Source organism: Embiotoca jacksoni, unplaced genomic scaffold, assembly GCF_022577435.1.
Source record: "Embiotoca jacksoni isolate LCO1_2020_lvr unplaced genomic scaffold, fEmbJac1.0.p SCAF_30, whole genome shotgun sequence".
Classification (NCBI taxonomy): Eukaryota; Metazoa; Chordata; class Actinopteri; family Embiotocidae; genus Embiotoca; species Embiotoca jacksoni.
In genome coordinates, this window is record NW_027185382.1 from 2,403,002 (window position 1) to 2,422,403 (window position 19,402).

Genomic DNA, 19,402 nt, shown 5'->3' on the forward strand with positions numbered 1-19,402 from the left:
CGGTATCGCAGGGCAATGAGGTCACTTTGGAAAGTAGGATTTCACATAATTGTGCAAATTGCCGCAAGGCTCTTCGCTGTCAATATGAAAATGGCGAGCTGCCAAAAGAAAGGAGAGGGAAGAGGAGCTGTCAGACCACCACACACAACAAAAGAGAAAGAGATGAGGATGACAAGAGAAAGAAAAGAAGGACAGGAGGGTGAAAATGGAGAGGGATGAGATAGCAGAAAGGCTTGGGCGCCGAGACGACCAGGAGGTAGAAGTGAAAAACTAATGGCAAAATAGGAAGAGGCAGACAGGGAGTAAATGGAGTAAAGAAAAGAAAGAGGAAAGACAAATAATATGGCTGTGTGTGTGTTGTAAAGCTCCTTGTCAGTGTCTAGCTCCTTCCAGTGCCGTTATTAGACAGGCAGGAACATTGTTAAGTGAAACTGCAATATCAAAGGCTTGAGGACGGTTATTGATGATACCACTGCCGGGACCAAGAGGAGCAATCTAGCTGAAGATGTGAATTAAGGCACTCGGAAATATGATAGTTGTATCGTATTGGCATTCAGCCGAGACTGTTATTTTTCTCCTTCCGACGTGATTCAGATGAAAAGAAGCGAATGGAAGGCTTAGTTTATATATCAGTTGGTAATGTGTGTGCGTAAGACAGGTCAAAAATAGATAAATCATGTGATGTGTGCATGGTACAGATGAGTGTGTGAGTAAAGATGGTAAATTTGTATCAGATCCGGGTCTGTGTGCGTCCACATTTTGACACATCACCAACATTTGACGCAGCATTTGAATGTGTAGGTTCTTCCACTGCAATATTATTTGCCCGCCTACTCAATATTTAATAACGAAATTCTCGACATCAGCCGTGTGATTCAATGAAAGCATTAATCATAATGAGATCACGCTGCTCCGGATGTTCTGTGCATTTGTTATGAATTCTCCAGTCGGGTGTGGGAGAGCTGTTAAAAACAGCTCTATTTATGTACATCACGGAGGACTGGAACTTCCGATCAATCAATCTATTTATCCATCTTGCTTTACATTTATTTGCTTTTTTTCCCCGGAGAGTTAGATGACAGAATCAACACTCATACTCTCGTACTTTTTATGTTCAATGTGAAGCTACAACCAGCTGCCGATTAGCTTAGCACAGCACTAAACCCTGGAAACATGTTCTCTGTGTAAATTTACTGCGAAGGAAAATGAGCAAAGACTTTTTGTCGGTATTTGTCAGATTTGTCATGACAACTAGGCCTACTTTTTGTATTGAACTTCATCAACCATTTGAGCAGAATTTCTAATGAAGATATGAAAACGAGGGTAAGTTTTCATTTCTCTCCTGCAGCCTCAAGCAAAGGGAGGCTTAATCACCCATGTGAGTGTACAGTTTCCCATCTAGCTCCGGACCTTTTGCTTATCAGTAATTAAACATCCCCTGGTTCCCCGTGGGCATCTTGAGTTCCTCTGATAACGAACCATAATGCTTTTGGTAGTAAGTGCACCACATGTGCACCTTCACTGATGTCAGCTGCACTGCTTTTCATTAAAAACGTTGGGGGGAAAAACGGGCACTATTTGCAAGTGAAGGTTTGCAGTACCAGCAACTATGCAGCTCATCAAATATGATAGGCAAGTGGCAATTGAGTCACCCATTACAGGGAGAAATGCTTGGTTTTTCCAGCCTCCTCAGAGCCCCAAGGACAGAGCATGAACACCATAGCCTCATTACTGCTCGTGCACTTTTGCAGGTTGTGTCGTCCAACATGTGCTGCGGAAAAGTTTCTGTGCAAAAGAAGTTTGAAATCACTGTTTAAAATCACTTTTGGGATATTGAATGCTTTTATAAGAGCTCCATGTATCTGAACCTATTCATTTCATACCACAGCTGAGCATTTGTTTCATTTTATGGTGTTCGTAGGTAGGCTGTGTGTAGCTGGAGCTTAGGAAAAGCCTTAGTGACGAGCCAGTCATGTAGCTCAGGTCATGCAGGTGAGCATCATGTTTACGAGTGGGTGTGTATGTGAATTAATGTGCATACAGGTCTCTGTTGTGTTGCTGCTGTGCAGCTGTAGATGTGTGGGTGTGCGGCAGGGCAGTTCAACCGATTTGCTTTTTGATACTGGGTGCTAATACTGACGTGTATTTGTTTGGAAGCTGCCTTTTGCTGCTATTCTGGGCTGATATTCATTATCTTGAAAAATGACCACTGTTAAGGCAAAAGCAACAAAGAACAAAAGCAGGAAGCTTTTTCAGTGTCACAAAACTTCTCCGTTAGCTCCCAGACGAATGCAATAATTCCAGACATTAGCTAATAGATAATAAAAGGCCAATATTTGCATGATATATCACAATCTTGCCTGCATTAATGGGATTTTTACAATTAACACTTTTGACTTTGAGCTCGGCCTTGAACCTCAAAAAGATCAAGAAGCGTACAGTCGGCCTTGTCATCTACCGTTTCCTTCAACTATCTTCCCCCGTGACCCTGTGACACTATTGACTGAATCCTTGATGAGGATGCTGAGGAGGTGAAATCCAGCACCCTAAGATAAGATCAGAGCCTCCCGTGATACGTCAGCCACTCCCATCCTGTGTGGACAGCAGGGAGGCCACGTGATGCGGCATGAGAGCTGCACCAATTTCATTACCTTTCAGCTGGGATAAGAAGCGCTTTGAGTCCAACCTAGTAAAGCAAAAATCATACTATTCCCCCTTAATGTTTTCAAAGAATGCTCTGTCTTGTCTCTGTACAGAATAAACCCGGGTATTTATAGACCTGAAAATTGTTGTGGTAGTTCAAAAACATTTTAATGGTTCAGTTTTGACCTGAAAAGGCGAAAGAAAAATGGAGCCAGAAATCCTTGCTGCCGCTTGTTTGTCAAAACAGATCAAACGTCAAACTCGACCAAATTATAATGAACCTGGTGCATCTATCCAGAGCTTAATGTTTTAATAAATCCTAAAAATAGTGAAAAATACTGTCCTTTTACTTTTCTTATCTCTGTGCATAAAAGGCACTTAAAGTGAGTATCGATCTGTTTCCATGGTACCTAGTCAATGATGGCAAAAATTCAGTCTCTGCGGAAGCTTATTCACAAGCTCACACTAATACAAAAAGAAGCTTTTCTTTTAGATGTTTTGCTGAAGGTTGGAGAGAAAAATGTAGGATGGTTGCATTCTGGCTGGAGGCAAAGACATACAGGTTGTTTGTTCTGCAGAGACAAACGTAGAAGTAAAGTTTGGTATCATTAGGAGCCTTTTTTTCCACAAACTTGTTCAGAAGAGGTTTTTCACAACACACAAAAAGTCAGTAGAACCAGTCAGCCACGAGCTTCATGTAAAAGAAATACATTTGAAGATAAATCGACCCGTTTTGCTTTAAAATGTTTATGGCATTGAAGGAAAATTTGAGCAGTTGATTTTCAAAGCTCCGTTTCCATTTGCTGAAGGTGACTTTCGCTTTTATAACATGCAATTTACTTGATAGATATTTCTCTTCTGCAGGTGCACAGAATGAGAATTGCCTTTTACTTTAATGGTCGAAACTGGATAAAAAAAAGACTGAAATATACCAGAGAACAAAGGTGCATTCATGTGTCTATACATATACTCCCGGAGTGGGCATTAGGTTTACCCTTGGCAGGAAAGGCTGCATAACATCAAGTGTTTCGTCCCTGTATATTTCCAGTTTAAGTTAATTTGAGCACAGGGAATCCAGTGTAATTAAGTTCTGAAATTAATATGTGGAAATATATTTGGTTTTGTATCCTTCCCTCTTTAGCACACGTGTTGAGTAACAGAGGAAACGGCAGACCAGTATGAGAATGAAAAAAAAAAGCAAAGCAAATCAAAGGAATCCCTTACTCCCTGATGCAATTATTTCCTTTTCACATTAGTTTTTTCCGGCTGATGACATTAATGACTTCGAAGGAGAAGTATGAATCAGAGCTCAGTGTGTTCCAGTGGAGGGAATCTGGTGGGTCAAATATTACTCTGCCTCGGTCTACAGTATCGCTGAGATAATTTGGAAAATAAATTCAAATATTTTTTTTTGTGTATATATTTCGAGTGCATTTATCATTCACTAGATTTGCTGCAAGTTCTTTCAATAGTTCAGACATTAATTCCATCATAATTTGAATGCACAGCGTTTTGTGGAGATGCAACAAAAAAAGACTCTGCAGTGTACAGTACAAAGTATTGATAAAAGTCACCATACCAGTCTGTTGTTGTGTCATCTCACATCTTACAGCACGGGTCATTTTAATTTCTTGATATCTCCAAACTCACAACTCACTGTAGCGTGTCCTTCCTTTTGACTTTCAGAAACTCCACTCTCGGATCATGGATCTGTCTGCGGCGGATTTGCTTCTGGAGCCGGAGAGGAGCAAGGCTTTCCTACTTTCCAGGAACACAGACTCTCCCTCTAATGTGAGCATAATGGGAAGCATGCAGAAAGTCAGTGTATTTTTCTGTTCAACCCAATAATTCAGCCAAACGCTGTCGCATAACCGCAGCCTCACCCTCTTCAAGAAATCATTGCAAGATATTAAAATACAGCCCTAACAATCTGAAGCCATGACCCCGTCTTTGATGGCAGTATCACTTGGCACTAAGAGGAATAAATCCTTGTCATATTACCAGTAAACCATCGATTGAGATTCGTCGTCAGTAAAAATGACTCCATAGGACACTGTGGTACATTAGTCATCTTATGTATTATGCATTGAGGACAAAAAAAAAAAAAAAGAGTTTGCTTCATTCTTTTACCCTTTTACCCCTCTGAGAATGCCACCTGATAAACTCTAATGCGTGTTATCGGAGCAGAAGACAAAGTAATGAAATAATAATGGCCATATCCAAATGTGCAAGTGCTACATATTCTTAAATAGGTTGTCAAGTGATACATGGAAGTGACGCTTACATAATATTAGTGAAATAAAAACTGTAACATGAATGTATATCTTGTAGCTCCACATTCATCGTCAGCGAGATGCTAATTGGAAGAACATCTGCATATGTTGCGGTGATTGCACATGAAAATTTGATTGATATTTTTTGAGCTTGCAAAGTGCAGTGCCTTAGAAATTTAGTGGACTTTTCCAGAATATGTGATTGGTCTGTCAGGTGTTTCTTAAATATCTTTCATCACAAGCATTAACAGCAACATAGCAATTAGATGTGCAACACTGCCCTACAGCTTACATTCCAAATACTCTTGATGTATCGTCACAGGAAAATCTTATGAAATTGAAAACAGCTATACACTTTTAGGTTATATTTAGGAAACAACAACAGTTTTCCCCACTTCAGAAAACAGTATAAATGATGCCATATAAGATTTTCCACTATGATGTTATGTCTCTTTTCTCCGTCTCACAGGAGGTTCAGTTGAATGGAAAGGCAGGTCTCCCTGTGGCTAAGTGTCTGAGCCAGCTGAGTCTGACAGTGCCAGCACCTGTATACCCACGCAGCAGCTGTAGCAGTAGTGAACTGTCCCTGTCAAGTGCATGCAGTGAATTCTCCAGCGGCTCGTACACCTGGAATGATGGACGCTCCTGCGGGAAAATGGTAAACATCGCTTTCTCTATAAACCCTGACATCAGTCACAGTAACAAATAGCACTCATCAAGATGCCTGTTAGGGGTACTATTGAAAGTCTCAAGGTTTGTCAGCAATATAGAATTATTTACATGGTTGTAGCCTTTATAAGTATATTAATGATGATATGATCGGGGGTTTTTTTTGCCAGTTCTTTTGCGTACAAAATGTGACTGGAAATCTGAAGTTTCCACTCAACCACTTGCTATTATTTTTAAAACATGTACACAAGAGACTGACCCCTCTTTTTCTTTGCCCTGTAGTCATCTCTGACCTGGGAAAAGAGGCTGAGTTTGGGTTCATCGGCCCCGAGTAATATCTGTGCCCCTCCGGAGGAGCAGCCGCCCACAAGGCGTAAGGAGAGCCACATACTGGAGGGACTGCGAAAGCTCCAGAGGAGAAAACACAGGAGCTCCTCTTTTTCATCCAAGGTCTCCAAATCAGCCTCCAAAGACTGCATGAACTCCAACGAGGGCATCTACTCCCTGGGGATCAAGAGTAGCAGTAAAGGGGTGTCCAAGCCGACCCATGTGGGCAGAACTTCAGCTGCACGGGGAAAGCACTTCTCTTATGATTCTGATGATGCAGATGATGAACTGGCTCATTCCAGTTGTAGAGATAACATCCCCACCAAGGACAGCTGGTTTCACTGTAAGAGGCTCTCCCACAGCGTCTCAGACAGTTTGTGTAGCTGGGAGGGGACACAGGAAAGTGGAGATGGAGGTGACGTTACCTCAGGTCCTGTAGCTGCAAAACAACCCTCTGGCTATGACTCAAAAGAGCGTCCTGAGAAGCTGATGAGTTTCATTAACAGTTTTCTCCCTGAAGGAGGGCGGAAATCAGCTTTTAGTAAACCATCCAAGCTGCGTTTCAACCCTCCTAACCCAGAGGGGCCCAATCACCTCCGTGATGTGGATAATCCAGAGGAACTGAATTTGGAGTCCAGTGACATGCACATGTCCTTTAACCAGACACCAGAGCAGGCAGAGAGGGACTCCAAGAGGCTGTCAAGGGATGTCGCCAAGCTGCTACCACAACAGTGCTTGCGAAGAGACCAGGGACGCACCCAGTCTGCAGATGGGAGGCCCAGGCCTTTCAGCCTAATTAAGGAGCCCAAAGGAACCCAGTGCACCCAGTCTGAGGAGAGTATATTGGCGATATTTGATGCAGAAGGAGAGCCTATTGAACTTTGTCGCAGCAAAGGAGTTGCTGATTATACAGAGCTTGTGCCCCAAGAGAGACCAACAAGGCAAAAGTCTGCAAATGCAAGAAACTACACTGTTCTTGAATCTCCAGAGAAGCCCTCTGAGTATCAGATTAGGACTAGCAAAGCAAGTAATAGCAGGGAAGGAAGTGCAGAGAGGCTGTCAATGCAGTTGACTCCACAAAGGAAACTCATCAAACCACCAAGCAACCGGGTTAACAAAGGTCACTCCATCCCTCCCTTGAATGATTCTGCTGGTCCCAAGTCCGGTGGCTCAAAGCTTCCTGGTCGTAACAAACCTGCAGGATCTCCACTGAGATTATCTAAGGGCTCTTCCACTGAACCAAGTAACAGTGGTAACTCAGGACCCTCTGGTCAGGAGAAATCCCACTCCTCTCCTACAGTTAGATTGTCAAGATTCATCAAGACACCAGGAAGCTGCTCGCAGAGCCCAAAGGGGGTAAACTCCAAGCTGCCCAGCAGGGCCGAATGGAGTAAAGGTTCCCTGTCCAGTTCCCCTCACCTCTCACGGAGGCACCTGGAGTACGCTGACAATGGTGAACAGCCAACCAGAGACAAACACTGTGAAACCAGCAAAAATAAACTCAGGTCCCCTTCTCCTCCCCCTCCCCCGGGCCGCACCACCTCCTTACTGATCAGACCAAATTATGAAGGGTCGCCTCAAGCACATAAAACAGGGGTGGCTCAACCATCCACACCAACCACTGTGAGGGGCCCTCCCCCAAGTTACCACACCTCACTTCTACCAAATATGCAAAGTACGCTACCCATCAAGGATAAAGACTGTTTAGACTTGGATGCAGGCTACGGGACTGCACTTGCACCTCAGAAACTGGTTGACAAAACCAGTCAGCACCTTCAAAAGTCCCCTGCCATGACTCAGACACCTACTAAAGGCACTTCCAAGCGGATGACCACGAAAGACTACCTCCCTTCTGCGAACTCAGGGTGTGCTCGAGAACCCGAAAATGCACCTAAAAGCTCAAAGAATGTCCCTCCTCCCTACAGTGCCCTCAGAGGGTCCTCACTTCAGAACTCATTTGCAAGTAAGAGAGGATCCACTCAAGAAAATATCCATCAGGCAGTGCAGAAGACCTCTATTAGTTTGCCTATATCGCTTCAGGACACCCCTCAAGGTCAAACAGAGCAACAAAATGGCAACGCTGTGGTCAGCCCACCCAGTTTAGTTATTATGTCCCCTAACCCAGTGGAAAAAACTGGAAAGACTCGCATCCCAATGGGGTTTAAAGCATTTTTAAAGTCTCCCCCTAGCCATAAAAATAGTCCCTGTGTACCAGGCAAACAAGAGAAAGATCATATCAACTCGGTCTCCAAGGAAACAGTGACTTCAAATGCTTCTACCCAGTGTGACAGCTCACATTCAGTGTACAGCATTGATTCGCCACCCAAGATGTCTGTTACAGAGGGGAAAGGTGAAGTCCAGTGTAGGCTGCTTGAAGAGGAATTGCAGGCTCCCGTGTTGCCCGAGGAGGGAGATGTTTGCGATAAGGGCAAACGGAGTAGTCAGCTTTTCGGTAGATCCATATCTGTTACAACCAAAGCTCATCTAAAACCGGCCTTGGGGATGAACGGGGCCAAAGCCCGCAGCCAGAGTTTCAGCACCAACTACATCGAGAAACCCAACATCAATGTTCTAGATGGACCGGGAAAAATCAGGACTCAGATCATCACCAACTCAGGTGAAAGGGGGAACTCCCTGTCAAGACAGAGCTCCTTGGAGGCACCGAGTGTTGGCTTAGCTGAAAGCCCTGTCCACTCCCCTAGGTCTAGGCTTAGCCACTATGGAGGCATGACAGGGTCAAATAGTCACAGCATCCTTCCTGAGAGAGCCTCTAAATCAGGCTCCAAAGGTGAGGTGTCGCAGGGCACAGTGAAGGGGGAGGCAGTCACCTCACCTTCTCAAAAAGAGGCTCGCAGCTTACCCATCAGTGATAGGATTGGTTTGAACAACATCCGTAAACCAGCGAAAGTTGCCTCTCATCCCCAGTTTCAGCCTCCATCCTCTTATGTCTACAGCTTGGAAAACGCAGCGACAGAGACAGAGGGCACAGCAACCATTCCAAATGAGCCAGACTTTAGCAGGGAAGTCAAACCTCAGATGGACTCGCCCAACAAAGCCCCAGATGTGGAGGAGAAAAAAAATAGCCCAACAGCCTGCACTATTGAGGAGAAAGTCATGATGGGAATTGAAAAAAATCTGCAGAAATGTCAAGAACAGGAGAAGGTAGCTGCCAACGAGGCCAAACAGAAGACGGGTCCCTCTCTGGCAAATTGGTTTGGGCTCCGCAAGAGCAAACTTCCAGCTCTGAGTGGTAAAAAGGCCGACTCCCCCAAAGGGAAAGAGGAGAAGAAAGAGCTGAAGATCGGATCGGTGCTCGGAGGGAAACAGATGAAGTCTGACAAGAAGAAGGACAAGAAGAAAAATGACAACCAGCAGAGAGACAGTCAGGAGGTGCAGAATCTGTCAGAGATGAACAACAAGCTGAGCTCCATCATGGACCACTGCAACAATCAGATGGGACAGATCGCCACTCAGATCCAGTCTACGACAGCCTTCATCGGCAAAGACCAGTTCGTGAAAGAGCTTCTTGGCAGGTGGGTAAAGAAACATCTTTGTCAACAAGACAATCAAGTATGAATTTTTCTTAATTGATCGGATGCTTCGCTGATTACTTCTTGTCGCTGAGCTGTCTTTCTATCAAGTAAATCAGCACTTTTAAAAACAAATTGGTGGCTGTATTTAATTAGAAAATGAGCTGTCCCCACTTTAAACTCGAGTGTTCAGATAAATCTGGAAAATAAACAGCATAAACAGCAGCTGCCTGTTTGAGAATCCTCCAAACAGTTCTTGGACTAAGCACTTTGTCGCACACTCAAGGTAAAGTATGTTTACCCCGAGAAATCTCCACATGTCATGTTTTTCACATCATTGATTTTCTACTTCAAATACGAGCTGAACGATTTTTCTCAACTTTCAACTTGTGAGGGACCACTTCACGGAGGTTGTTAAACATTTGATGACATTTCTGTGTGTATGTTTGCGTGTGTGTGTACACAGGTTTGCTTGCGCGCTCACAACGGGAAAAAGCGGGTCAATGCAATTTATCAGCAGGCTCGCTTTCTACCTGGCGAGTTGATAAAAGGGGGTACACAGACATGAAAAAACAGATCAAATCGTATTTTCTCACAGGACTGCCGTGAAGGGCAACTCTGTGACTGCATCGCCGCCTGGGATCTCCACACCCAGGAAACACAGCGAAATGAAGGGAAATATGGAGATCTGTCCAGATGCTGCTGTAAGTGGGCAAACATGCAATAGACCTCCACTGGCTTCATTACAGTGGTGTTTGTGCACACACATGCATGCAAATTCCCACAGGTTTTCACACTTGTACTGAATGTTCACAAACACATCCAACAACCCCGCCACCTCTTCAGCTTTCATATCCCCTAAAGGCTCGCTATTGATTCACATTGTGCTCTGACTCAGCCTGCAATTCATCTACTTTCTTATCATCAACCCAGGCCGGTGGTGTTTCCACAAGGCTGAAGGTTTTTAAAGTATATCTCACACAGAGACAGCAATCAGGCCCTGCATGTAATACAGACTTAAATTCTCACAGTGGTTTGGTTCTTTAAATCATATTGGTGCACTTTGTAAGCAAAATGCTCAAATTATGACCTTGTGGGCTTATTCTTTACTTTGTGTTAATCAAAACACTGAAAAATGATGGAGAGGCTAAGTGCTTGCCTGAAAAAAAGCGAGACAGCAGTAATAAAAGGAAGTAAAAGGAGCAGTCTGAACTGAGGAGGAGAATGACAGTTTCACTGCATAATGTAGGAAATTTAATCCAGATGATGTGGAATTTCGATAACATGGAGGAGCCCCTTATCACAGGCTCTCCATTTGACAAAGGGGCCATTTAATACCATCCTCCGAGCTTTCTTTCTATCTTCTCCTCGCAGAAATACAACAAAAGAGCTACACTTTATGACCTACAAGCTCCTCTTACACCACCCCCAAAACCACTGCTTCTTTAAAATAACCCAATTAAAGTAAGACAGGCGAGTGAAAATTACCTGACTTCTTTGAGCAAAACTTTAAACACATTTCATAATGCCTGGAGCTCATCTATTCATCTGAGAAGTCGGAACAGACATGAATCTGTAGGTACTTTTACTGATCTTTGTATTCTCACATTTCTTTGCAAATTACTTCAAAGAAAGCTTTTTAAATTGATTTTACACCTGACACAAACAAAGGTGCGTTTGGCTTCTACAAGACACTTTCCTACACATATTATATTATATTATATTATATTATATTATATTATATTATATCTTATGCATTATTCTTATTTTACCTGCTTTTGAAATTGTATCACGAGCATGCACTGTTTGTTCGTATTCTAGACCCTGATAATAACTCAGAAGATCAACCTGCGGGCTGAAAATGAGGAGGGACAGATCCCAGACACAGCTTGTCAAGACCACATGATAGGTAAGCTAATAAATGGAAGGATGTTTCACCAAAAGTAAAGCTACGTTGAATAATTATGTGCCAAAACCGCCTCAGGGGACTAGAACATCGCTATGATTTTGAGCTAATAATACTTAAATGCAATCACGGATTTGAATAAAATTAAGCCATTTCATTTAAATATACTATTAAAGTAAATCCCATGAAAATTGAATTGTGTTCATATCCTATTTTGTGTTCATATTCCTTTTGACCTAATTTGACGTTACCTTCACGGTGCCAAAAGTTTATGTTGCTTTGTGTTCCAACCCACCGGGTTTCATATCTGCCAGAGCTCACCTCACCCTGTACAGTTTTTCATTTAGCTTATGAAAAGCTGTCACTAACCATCACGAATCAACCAGTGCAACAGAGCATTAACAAGTTGTGCAGTTGTGATTCCCTAGTGTGATTGACAACTCAATTCCTTCGCCAACTGATTCTACCTCGCCATTACTGTGGGGAAATAACAGGGCTGCAAACAACATGTTGACAATCTATTCAGGTGATTGATGTGCAGCCGGGTGATATTTTACAATGCCTGGGCAGCTGAGGAAGTGAAAAAATAGATGCATCAAACAATTGCGAGAATGGATGATGATTGTTATTATTGCAGTGCAACAAGCTTACATTGTAGATTGTAATTCAGCATGAGGGAGGAGGAGGGTGGAGCAGCTGTGTACTGGATGTGGAGTGCAGCCTGTTTGTCACTCTGGGGTTTTTGTGAAATTGTCTAAGTGATCCTTCTCAAAGGTCATAATGACATATTTATTGTCATACAAATTTGAGATTAGCTCAATCCACTTCTTTATTTATAACTATGGGGCCACCATCTCGAGTTCAGGTGCTATTTTATAGTTTTGCTTTAATAAGTTAGATTTTCTAAAGCAAGGTTTTCAAAGTTTTACTCATATTGGCCTGGCATTAATATCATATCATCCTGGATATAATAGCCAAGAGTCATGGGTATTTAATTTACTGATTTATTTGCAGAAAGATAATACAGAAGACAAGAAGCAAAGAATGTAATTTAAAATCTCCCTACAGGTATTGATGAAACCCATAAAAACGAATCTCTGTTCATCAAAATTAAATTTTAAAAATGTCTTTTCTCCAAGAAAACTGGTTCCCTTGGTATGTGATATATCTGAATGTGTTTTTGTTTTCAGATAGAAACAGTGTGAAAAGGAGCTTGTGATGGGTCAGAGCCGTGGCATCTACAATAAGATGGTTAATTGTTTCTGTATTCTGTTTAACAGACTGCCTTCTTTATATTCTGCCGACTAAGCACTTGTAGGCAGTATGAATTAAATATTTCATAAAGGCTTCAGCTGCTCATTGCTCTTCGCCGCTGCTTTAATGTCACGTCTCTCCAAAGTGCAGCAATCCCAGGCTTAATGCCAGGGAAGCACATCAATCATACGAATAGTTTACATCCTGCCAGTTTATGATGCAAGCAGCTTGAGGAAAATCCATGCTCAAGTAATAAATGTGGGCTTTGAAGTTCACTCCACGCTGGTCAGTTATTGTATATTAGAAGAACTTCCTCTGAGGCAGTTTTTTTTTGCTCGTAAAGGGACAATAAATAACATTTCCAGTGGCCCAGAGCACAAAATGACCCTAATATGTCTGCAGGGCTTTGAATGGCTTTGTTGATCAATAGCAATGATTCAGCAATTACTTCACTTGGTGCTGATGTTTCTATTGTTCAGAACATTACTATGTTTGGAAGAAAAAAAAACACTGCAATTTGGGGATTTTTAACAAGCAAGCAGCAACAAAATGATAGACAAAAAAAAGCTTACCTTTGAAGCAAATGAAAAAAAAAAATTCATTATTTCTACATTTTGCAGCTGTGTTGCTAGATCTTCACTCTAAATTACCCAGGATACTAGTCTCTATTGTGAAAGTGTGTCTTTACTATTTTTGGGTCAGTTGCTATTACATTTTCATCTGATTGTTGGCACTGAAATGCCTCCTAGCTTAGGTTGTGCTGGTTAGTGATGACTCTCTCTTTTCCCTTTGACATCTCTTCATTGTATGAAGCCAATTTCACACAGAGGAGGTATCAACAAACCAGCTCTTTCCCCTCAAACCTTGCAGCTTGTATACAGAAGTGATAGGGAGCTCATGAAAAACTAGATTATGTCCAGTTGTTGTTGCCTCTGGGTAGCATTACTGTGGACCTTGTTATAGTTTGGTTGGAGAGCATTTGGAACTGCCAGGCTTGGCATTCAATTATACAGCTGTGTAATCTGTGGCTCTCTCCGCCTTTCTCTTTTCACACACGCGCAATTAAACATCCCTGCGTGCGTTATTTGTGTGTATGACAACACGCAATCAGGATTTCTGTTTGATTTTTTTTATTCCAGTACACATAGCTGTCCTTCAAGTTCCTCCCAGCAGACGTGTGTACAAGTAACAGGCCATCTGTCCGATGAACATGGAGCATCTGTACAGCCAAACTCACATTTTCACAGGTTCTGTAGGTGCAGAAGGTTGTTGAATGTCAGAAATTAGTCAAATACAAACTAAAAGTACACATAAACAAGAACATTGACAACAAGCACTCATCTTTTTTTCTTAATAACTTCCTTAAATCACCTCGTTTGTGCATATGCTGACAGTGCTTTGAGATTCAGAAGAAAGCAGATGTTAGTGAGGCACTCCAGTGGCTCCCAGAAACAAACCAGTGAGCCGTCCAAAGAAAAAATAGATCGATAGTTTTATCTTCTGACCGAAGTATAAATGTTTTTAACGGCAAACTGGTTCTGAAACTAAGACCTTTTACCCAACTTGCAAATGCTTTTTAAAGTTAACTGTAATGCACAACAAAAGTGAGAGAAAAGTTTTATTCAGAGAAAGGAATGCCCACGAGTAAGCTGATTCGTACCCCACCATCCCACCAAGATCAGGCTCTATAGTTGAGAAGCAGAGCCTGTCAATATCGACCCGTTTCTGCAAAATAGAAAACAAAAAAACATGCTTTGAGAGCTTTTACTTACCCATATTTTGAGAGACAGAGCTGATGGCTACAGAGGATTCTTCAACTTCAAGGCCAACAGAGGAAGATGCAGAATGATTTAACGGAGTCGATTTGCAACCTCCGCACAAAAACAACAAAAAAAAAAACGTTAGAAAGATGATAGATTATGAGACTTTTTAACTTCTACAAATTCCAACTCAGCAAAAAGTTGCAGAGCACAAATAATTAGCGCAGCCGATGTGACTGTTCATTATTAGTGTTCACAGTTACAAGGACCTGGGCAGAATGGCTACGCTGAACGGCCGTCCATCTGTTCCTGCCTGACTCAAGGCTCTGCAAACTGTGGCTTCTAAACGACATCCATCTGTTCTACTCGCTGTCATTTCTCCTGATTATAACGCAGCATGCTCTCTGACAAACCCGTGGAACGTGTCCTCGGATTGCAGCTCAAATGTGTAGTTCTGAATTGCTGGCAGCAGGTGCTTTCTTGTGTTCTGTATTAGTATTGTGCGTCTGCCACTTCTGGGATTACTACAAATGTTTTTTAACAAGAGTGTCTGATAGGAAGATCGGAGCGGAGTTTCCATCAGCTGTTTACTGAATTTATTTTCTCTCCTGTCCTACTCGCCTTGTGTTGCTGAACCTGCTACAGATTCCCTGTTCACTCACAACCCCTTCCGCTGCATGTAAATTCAAGCCCTCCTTTTCCTTTGTTGTTGTTTCCTGCTTCTCCCAGACATCACAGTCCTCTCCCTGTTCCTCTAGGCTCCGGCTGTCAGATGAGAACCCTGGACAGCGGCATCGGCACCTTTCCTCTCCCTGACTCCGTCACCCGGGCCAGCGGTCGCCACATCCCTAAATCTGAATCCAGCCCCGATGGGGTGACCGCCGGCTCCTCCGAGCTCAATCGGGAGCCTCCCTCTTCTCACCCTGATCCCTCACAACCTGATGTGAAAGTGCCTTCCCTTCCAAAAACCTGCCCGCATGCTCCTACCACCATGGGTCACTCCTTGTCCGACCCCACTGTGGCCTGCAGCAGCGACACCCAGGACACCCAGAGCCGCCTGCCCAAATTAGCATCCTCAGGTAAGCCAAGACCGTCTTCATGTTCACAGCAACAATAGTCTTTGGGTTCTTCAAAGATCATCAGAGACTCGCACTCTATCTTGATATTCATCAGTGCTTTGTACTGTCATCCTGAACAGCCAGTTTTTTTCACTAAATTATCTTGAAGATCATCGCCAGCTGGTTGTGGCACCGCATGACAAGGAAGAACAATGCTTTTGTTTTCTAATTGTTTTTTTGTCAATCAAGGCCAAAGAGGAGAATAAATTGAAATGCATGTCTGTAAAAGCTACTGTTCGCATTCTGGACGGCAAAAAGCCAAGCCTTGAAAGCCTTGGACAGCTTTCAGAAGGTACGAAAAATATTGACTGTCATTGTAGTTTATGTCCACGCTTTTTCCTCCGGAGCACCTAAAGCTTCCAGACAAGCAGAAGAGGAAGTAGTTAGTCGCTGATTAAAAGAGGAACCTTGTTTGTTCAGCTAATTCAGAGGCTAATGCATCAACACTGACAACCGATACTCAGCTGAGGTTGTCGAAACCCATATGCTCAGCGTGCCCCGAGGAAAACTTACAAATGCAATTAGATAAGCATGTCAACACAGCCATAGATCATATAGCACCTTCTGTGTTGGCGCTGGCCGGGATGCACAACAGAATGGTGGTGGGTAGGATGCAATCAGATGGCTGATTAATTCTACAATAACACACCAAGATGAGTGATCCCACCCAGAGATTTATGCTTACAGGCTGCATGTATTTCACCTCAGTGCTGCAGTGGCTCTGCAGAGGCAGGAATTTGAGTCCCAACTGTCTGTGCAGATAGAGAGCAGCTCCTGTTGAGTCCTCCCTGTAGAGAAAGTTGATTAGACGCGCCTACAAGTATGCTGTGCATCTCTATCGTATGTTTTACCTCTCTATCATCATGTAGAATAAAAAAAATTAATCAAAGGATGCCTGAAAAGAAGCAGCGTCTGTCACATTGTTTGCTTCCTAATAGGCGAGAGGAGGAAGGTGAAAAGATTTGATGATCTTGATGTCGATTTTTTTTTAGATGAAGAGTCATTGTAATGCAGCTGAATCTTTTCAGCATGAAAGAGAGATGTCTGAATGTGAGACAATTAAAGTGGCGTCTGCCCGAAACAGCGGTAGGTAGAATGATAATAAGGCAGTCATCGTGGATGACAGCTGAGAGCTGCGTTATATGGGCTGCCGGGAGACACGGATAGAACAATCACAGGGTGGACACCATTAATGTTTGATAGATTAGATATTGTGTCGCTCCATTCATATATGCAGAAAATTGGATGTGTAGCCAGTTGGATGGGGTTTTGTTGAATGGATGTGAGACGTGCTCATCCTGTGTTTCATCAGTCTGTCAGCTGAAGGAAAGATGTCTCAAGAATTCCTCTTCCCACTGTCTATATGTCTTACATGAGGTCGCTCTGTTATTTATTGTGCACCTCCTGACTCACTCTCTCTTTGGACTTACAGATGCAATCAGGACAAAGAGGTTGAGTCTTTGTGCCCCACACAGCAACATCTCAGACTCCACTGAGGACAACGACAAAGAAACAGAGAGGAAGATGAAAACCAAGGACCATGATATCCCCAGTGTAAGTCATAAACATTACAGTATGAAATATAAATATCTAATACTCCAATATTTATGGGTCTTCAAATGTTAAAAGAATTCAAGAAATACAAATAGATTGTCCCAAATGTTACACCATTTTTTCTCAATGTTCCCATAAGACTGAAATCAACCTCTAATTCTATGTCTGGAAAAAGTATTAAAACTTTAATTTAACGCCACTACTATGAGTCAACAACTAAATCGGAAAAAAAACATCGCCACATTGAATTTCTCACAAAGCTGTGTAATTTTTTTTTTTAATTTTTACTGGATTTCTGGTCGCTTTCTTTAGTCTTTCTTCTCTGTAATCATCTGTCTCTTTGAAAACTCTTCATGTCTGTGATTTAAAGTGAGTCTGCCTCTTTGCCTCTAAACAGGAAAGAGCCTTGCGAGTGTGCACGTACTCGGGCAGCAGCAGCGACACCGAGACCGAACTCGAGGTAACCGGAAGCACTTTGAGCTCGCCACAAAGGACCCTGATTAACAGACCTAAGAAGAGTAATTCAGGTCTGGTTGGATTTATGAAATTCCCTTCACTTGTAGAAGTAAGAACCACTTTAGTCAAAGTGCACTGTTTCCCTTCCTTAAATCAAATTCCTCCGTCTACAGTGGAGCAGAATGAGGAGACACTGAAGAGAGGAAGTGTTGAGAAATCCTTGTCAATCATGGACTACTACCAACACGATGTGTTCTCGCACCTGGACAGAGACAGCAGGAGGATTTCCCAGTACAACTTGTTGCATAAAGAGTCATCGCTGGATGGCAAAGCAGGAGACAGGCTCAGTGTGAGTATTAAAAAGGCTCGTTGTTCACAGCTAGTCGGTTTTGCTCATTAAATGCTGCTTTACAGGCATGCTGGTGATCCCTCTCAAGCATTTCATTGGTTGTTATAACCTCACTTTTCATGCGATATTCACGTCTTTGAATTTGCTGCTCGATGTTAAAATTTTGTATATTTCTTTCTTATATAAATCCTTTTATATAAAAAGGGATTTTATTGATTTACATGCCTCAATTCACCATTTTAAGAAGATAATGCAGTGGTTGATTGTTCTAGAATAAATCAAGTTCCTCATTTAATGCAGCCCAGTGGAGGCACTTTAAAGTGATAAGAAGCCAGGCAGCTCCCAGGTAGGCAGCTTTAAATAGTAAAAATCGCACTTGCCCTCAATGAAACGCTTCCTAGGACCGAGGATGCACAATTTTTCTTCCCTTTCAGCAGAGGCATGTGGAATAATAGACCGAATTGTTCCCACTTCTGTGGGTCACAGACTTCCGCAAGTAGACTTTCAGATGGTCAGAGCGACTTCTGTTGAGTTGCAAAGTCAACTTCACCTTCGAAATAGTTTTTGAGGCATGAACGCAGTCACCAAGTTCCTAGGTTTTCTCTTCTACTGCTAGAGTTGTTTGCAGTCAAAGCTTTTCTTTTCTGGCATTGGAATTGTTAGCAGATTTTCATAGAAAAAAACTGCCTAATTACTTTCGATCGCCTCACCCTCACATCTCAGCGGGTATTTGCCTACGAGTATTTAACGCTGCTGAATGACAAATGAGGATAAGAGACCATGAAATGGCCTCCAGGCTGCACTGGTCGGCTCTACGGGACAGCCACACTCTCCTCGCTTTACACGGGTCCAACCCCACCACAAACCCTGACACAAAAATCCATATTCTGAACAACAAAAATGTCTGGCTCAACACGGCTTTAAAAACACTGGTTTATGAGAGGTGTGGAGAAAAAAAAAAATCTGAATTTGTTTGTGCAGTGATTCATGGCCTCTGATGTCATCTCGGAATTTAACACAAGATTAAAAATAAACTATCTGTAATGCATTTACACCCACAGATTAGAATAATTATTGAGAATCTGTTGGTTAAAGGTGGACTGTGCTCACTGCACCAGTCAATAATCAAATGTTGTTGTTGTGCGAAGGCTGCCTCCTTCTGAGAAACACTGCATGTGTAAAAATGCCTACATTGGATCAAATTTGGCTGCGTGTTAGTCACTGAGGTGATGTGGCGAGTACAAAAGTTCACAGTGATTCAGCAAGTAGACACCTCTGCTCAATGTCCTATAGAGAAACGATTGTGGAAGACTGAGTGCCTCTAAGCTACAAGGTTGGATCGCTGACCCCACCATCACAAACAAAAAGAGAATTTCAATCATGTGTTGTGTCATTGTATGAGGCAGAGTCTCTGCTTAAAGCAAAGTTCAGAAATCGCACTCGAACTGGAAGCGAGACTCGCTTGAAAGAGAGATTTTCTGATTTTGAGTCCCAGCGGAGAAGCAAAGCATCGAACGGGAAGTTTCGATGCGGCGCTGTGCAACCAAGCTGCAAGCACAACTC

General features: G+C 42.7%; 1 protein-coding gene across 5 annotated transcripts in view; it reads left to right on the forward strand.

Annotated features, from left to right (window-relative positions):
• Positions 1-19,402, forward strand: part of LOC138206978 (nck-associated protein 5-like) — a 102,776-nt gene that overhangs the window by 75,501 nt on the left and 7,873 nt on the right. For all 5 annotated transcript variants that reach the window (XM_069163925.1, XM_069163926.1, XM_069163927.1 and 2 more), the window contains 9 exons: positions 4,330-4,434; positions 5,386-5,574; positions 5,868-9,445; positions 10,041-10,146; positions 11,264-11,351; positions 15,121-15,441; positions 16,913-17,034; positions 17,432-17,561; positions 17,664-17,839. In XM_069163925.1, coding sequence (XP_069020026.1) covers positions 4,330-4,434; positions 5,386-5,574; positions 5,868-9,445; positions 10,041-10,146; positions 11,264-11,351; positions 15,121-15,441; positions 16,913-17,034; positions 17,432-17,561; positions 17,664-17,839 — 4,815 coding nt within the window. The remainder of the gene's footprint in view (positions 1-4,329; positions 4,435-5,385; positions 5,575-5,867; positions 9,446-10,040; positions 10,147-11,263; positions 11,352-15,120; positions 15,442-16,912; positions 17,035-17,431; positions 17,562-17,663; positions 17,840-19,402) is intronic.